General features: G+C 41.4%; 1 protein-coding gene across 1 annotated transcript; it reads left to right on the plus strand.

Annotated features, from left to right (window-relative positions):
• Window positions 1-994: 994 nt before the first annotated feature.
• On the plus strand, window positions 995-2,844 carry LOC106523450 (claudin-4). Its single transcript, XM_014016864.1, has 2 exons — window positions 995-2,395; window positions 2,695-2,844. Exon 1 carries the CDS (start codon window positions 1,426-1,428, stop codon window positions 2,392-2,394), a length of 969 nt encoding a protein of 322 aa, XP_013872318.1. The 5' UTR covers window positions 995-1,425; the 3' UTR covers window position 2,395; window positions 2,695-2,844.
• Window positions 2,845-2,872: the final 28 nt, after the last annotated feature.

Consider the following 2,872-nt stretch of genomic DNA (forward strand, 5'->3'; position numbering starts at 1 on the left):
AGTTTCATTTAAAAAAACTTTATGAGTTTAGAAAACAGATAAAAACTAATTGTTATGACAATGTAATGATAATATGCATTAAATATTCAGGGATGTATTATATTGTTGCATCAAAAGAAGAGGGGCAAAGTTCCCCGCTTCATTGAGCAATGTTTAATAATCAGCTTCAGATCTTACACTTCTACATGTATCATAAATTCAATTAAAGAAGTACACTATTTTTATTTTGTTTATCTTTCCATTCACATTTAACTGCCTTTTGATTTAACCATGGTCTTTCTATGCCATGCCTGTGCATTTCAAACTTAAATAACATTAATGTGAATAAAATATTTGTGTTTTATCTTATTAATTGTTTTCAGCTCTTAAGCCCCGAGGGGTTTTCTTGATGTTTTTGCTCGAAATACTATGCYGAAATGTAACTGAGTGTATCTCAGCATTTACAAACTCTACTTAAATAATGACAATTAATGGCAATATGTGATGATTTTAATCTTGTCTAAATGAAAAAAGTTTAAAGCTTATTTGAAACCTGATTGAAAGGTTTGGTGCTGTTTGCGCTCGTGTCTTTGTTCGTGTAGGAGAGAAGGTTGCTTGCATGTTCCAAACTGGTTTTTCTGCACATAGATGATGTGAGTTGAACAGGTTTTCTATCAGGAAGTTTATAAYCCCCCTTTTCCCTCCTCTTGTTTCACCAAAACTTTAGTTTCACCCATGTGTTGTATTCAACATTCAAGCAGGAATTTGATTAGTTTCAGACGGTTACAAAAATAAAAGCAAACATATTTCACATCTAATCTWCGTAAAAGTCAAAGATCTGTGAGATTTACTTTTTAATTTTCATTTACTTTATTAGTCATGTTCTATAATAATCTCTTCAAAAGTAAAATTACAAGGAAGGGTAAAAGCTGATGTCACTGCCACTGCTCGACTCCTCCCATTTCTTTCCCCAGTAGAGAAGGTGTGTCACTTCTACACCTGCTCAGATGCTCAGAGGCAGCCGCGCAGGTGACAAAAAAGAAAGGTGGAGGACTAGAGAGAGACGAGACTGAGTGAGAGGGCTGAGGTGAAGTCAGAAACACAAATCGTGGCAGGACAAAGACAGATGAAAACAAGCTGTGAACAAATGACGCTCAGCTGAACTTAAACAACTAAAGRATACAGGAAGAAGGACGAAGAACTGAAACTGTTAGAGCTCCGCGTTCCCGCAAAACATCCAATCAGCATCGCAAATATATTGAGAAAATGATATCTGCAGAAATGCAGCTTTATGCTGAGAAGGACTGACAACAAGATGCTCCCAGAAAGATTCAGGAGAGGATTCAGAGTGAACTACACTGAAGTCCAAAGACGCTCCACAGACACAAAAACAGAACCATCTACAAGTCGTTGAGGCTTCCTCTGCAGCTTCAAACATCTTCCACCATGGCTTCGATGGGAATGCAGATGTTGGCCGGCGTCCTGTGCCTCCTGGGCTGGGCAGGGGTCATCCTCTCCTGCATCCTACCCATGTGGAGGGTAACCGCCTTYGTGGGCACATCTATCGTGACCGCACAGGTAGTCTGGGAGGGCATCTGGATGAACTGCGTTACCCAAAGCACGGGACATTTGCAGTGTAAACCRTACGAGTCCATGCTTGAGCTCAGCTCTGACCTGCAGGCGGCCAGAGGTCTCATGGTCCTCTCCATAGCTACAGGCGGCATAGGCCTCATCCTGGCTTTTTTTGGAGGAAAGTGCACTCGATTCTTGGAGGAAGAARGAAGCGGGGCAAAAGGCAAAATGGCCTTATCAGCAGGTGCAGTGTTAACGGCCACAGGGCTGCTCTGTTTGATTCCCACAATGTGGTCAGCCGGGGCGGTGGTTAAAACTTTCTACAGCTCCGCCACTGATACCGAGCGGAGGGAGCTCGGCGCCTGTCTCTACATTGGCTGGTTGGCGTCCATTTTGCTTGTATTTGGAGGAGGTTTGTTCTTGAAATCATCGTGCCCGCTCAAAGCCCACGACACTGACAAGCCCTCCTCCGTTCGCTACGTGGCGGTCCCTCCCTCCAACGGGTCGACCAGGGCAGGTTCTTATCACAGCAGGGTGACGTCTACGAGGAGGGTCAAATCCCCCAAACTTCAAAGCTTCGAGGGTGCGACCACAAAGCCTCAGCTGTATGCGAGACCTCTGTCAGACAGGCCTTCTGTGCAGAACTCCAGAGAGGGATCCAGAAAATCCAGGGCTTCATCGACAAAGTCTCAGCTGAAAAGAGGCGAGTCACTGCTGTCCGACCACAGTGAGGCACTGTCAACAAAGTCTCAGCTGAAACGAGCTGAAGAGCTGAAAGAGACTCTAACAACCAGCAGTGAAAAGGATGATGCATCTTCAAACCCCAACAAAACCTACCTGTAATGTGAGCAACTAAATATTTTATTGTAATTTATAAGTTCATTGTTTTAGATAAACCACAGTGTCTTTTTTGAAAGACATTCAAGATGATAGGTTCGTATTTTAAATGTAATTAAACTGACTTAAAAATAAGGAACAAACAAAGCCAGTTGTTTTTCTTTTATCATTTAATCAGACKTCTTTAAACTGTTGACTTTATACCATACAGTGTCAGGTTACACTCAAAAGAGCTGTTTTTATTATTATTTTTGCTTAAATGCATTGAATAATGGCAAATGTTAAGTTTTACCTTTGACTTTTTAGGTTTGTGTCTCTGCCGAGGACGCARTAACTGGAATAATTTATGTTTAATGAAGGAAGATGAAACAGATTTAAACTGGTGAATTTTCTTTATTTTGGTAAAGGATTCAATTCAGTTTATTTATATGGCATCAAGTCACAACAAACCTCTCAGGGCACTGTACACAAATATATATATATA

The sequence above is a fragment of the Austrofundulus limnaeus genome, unplaced genomic scaffold (assembly GCF_001266775.1).
Source record: "Austrofundulus limnaeus strain Quisiro unplaced genomic scaffold, Austrofundulus_limnaeus-1.0 Scaffold157, whole genome shotgun sequence".
NCBI lineage: Eukaryota > Metazoa > Chordata > Actinopteri > Cyprinodontiformes > Rivulidae > Austrofundulus > Austrofundulus limnaeus.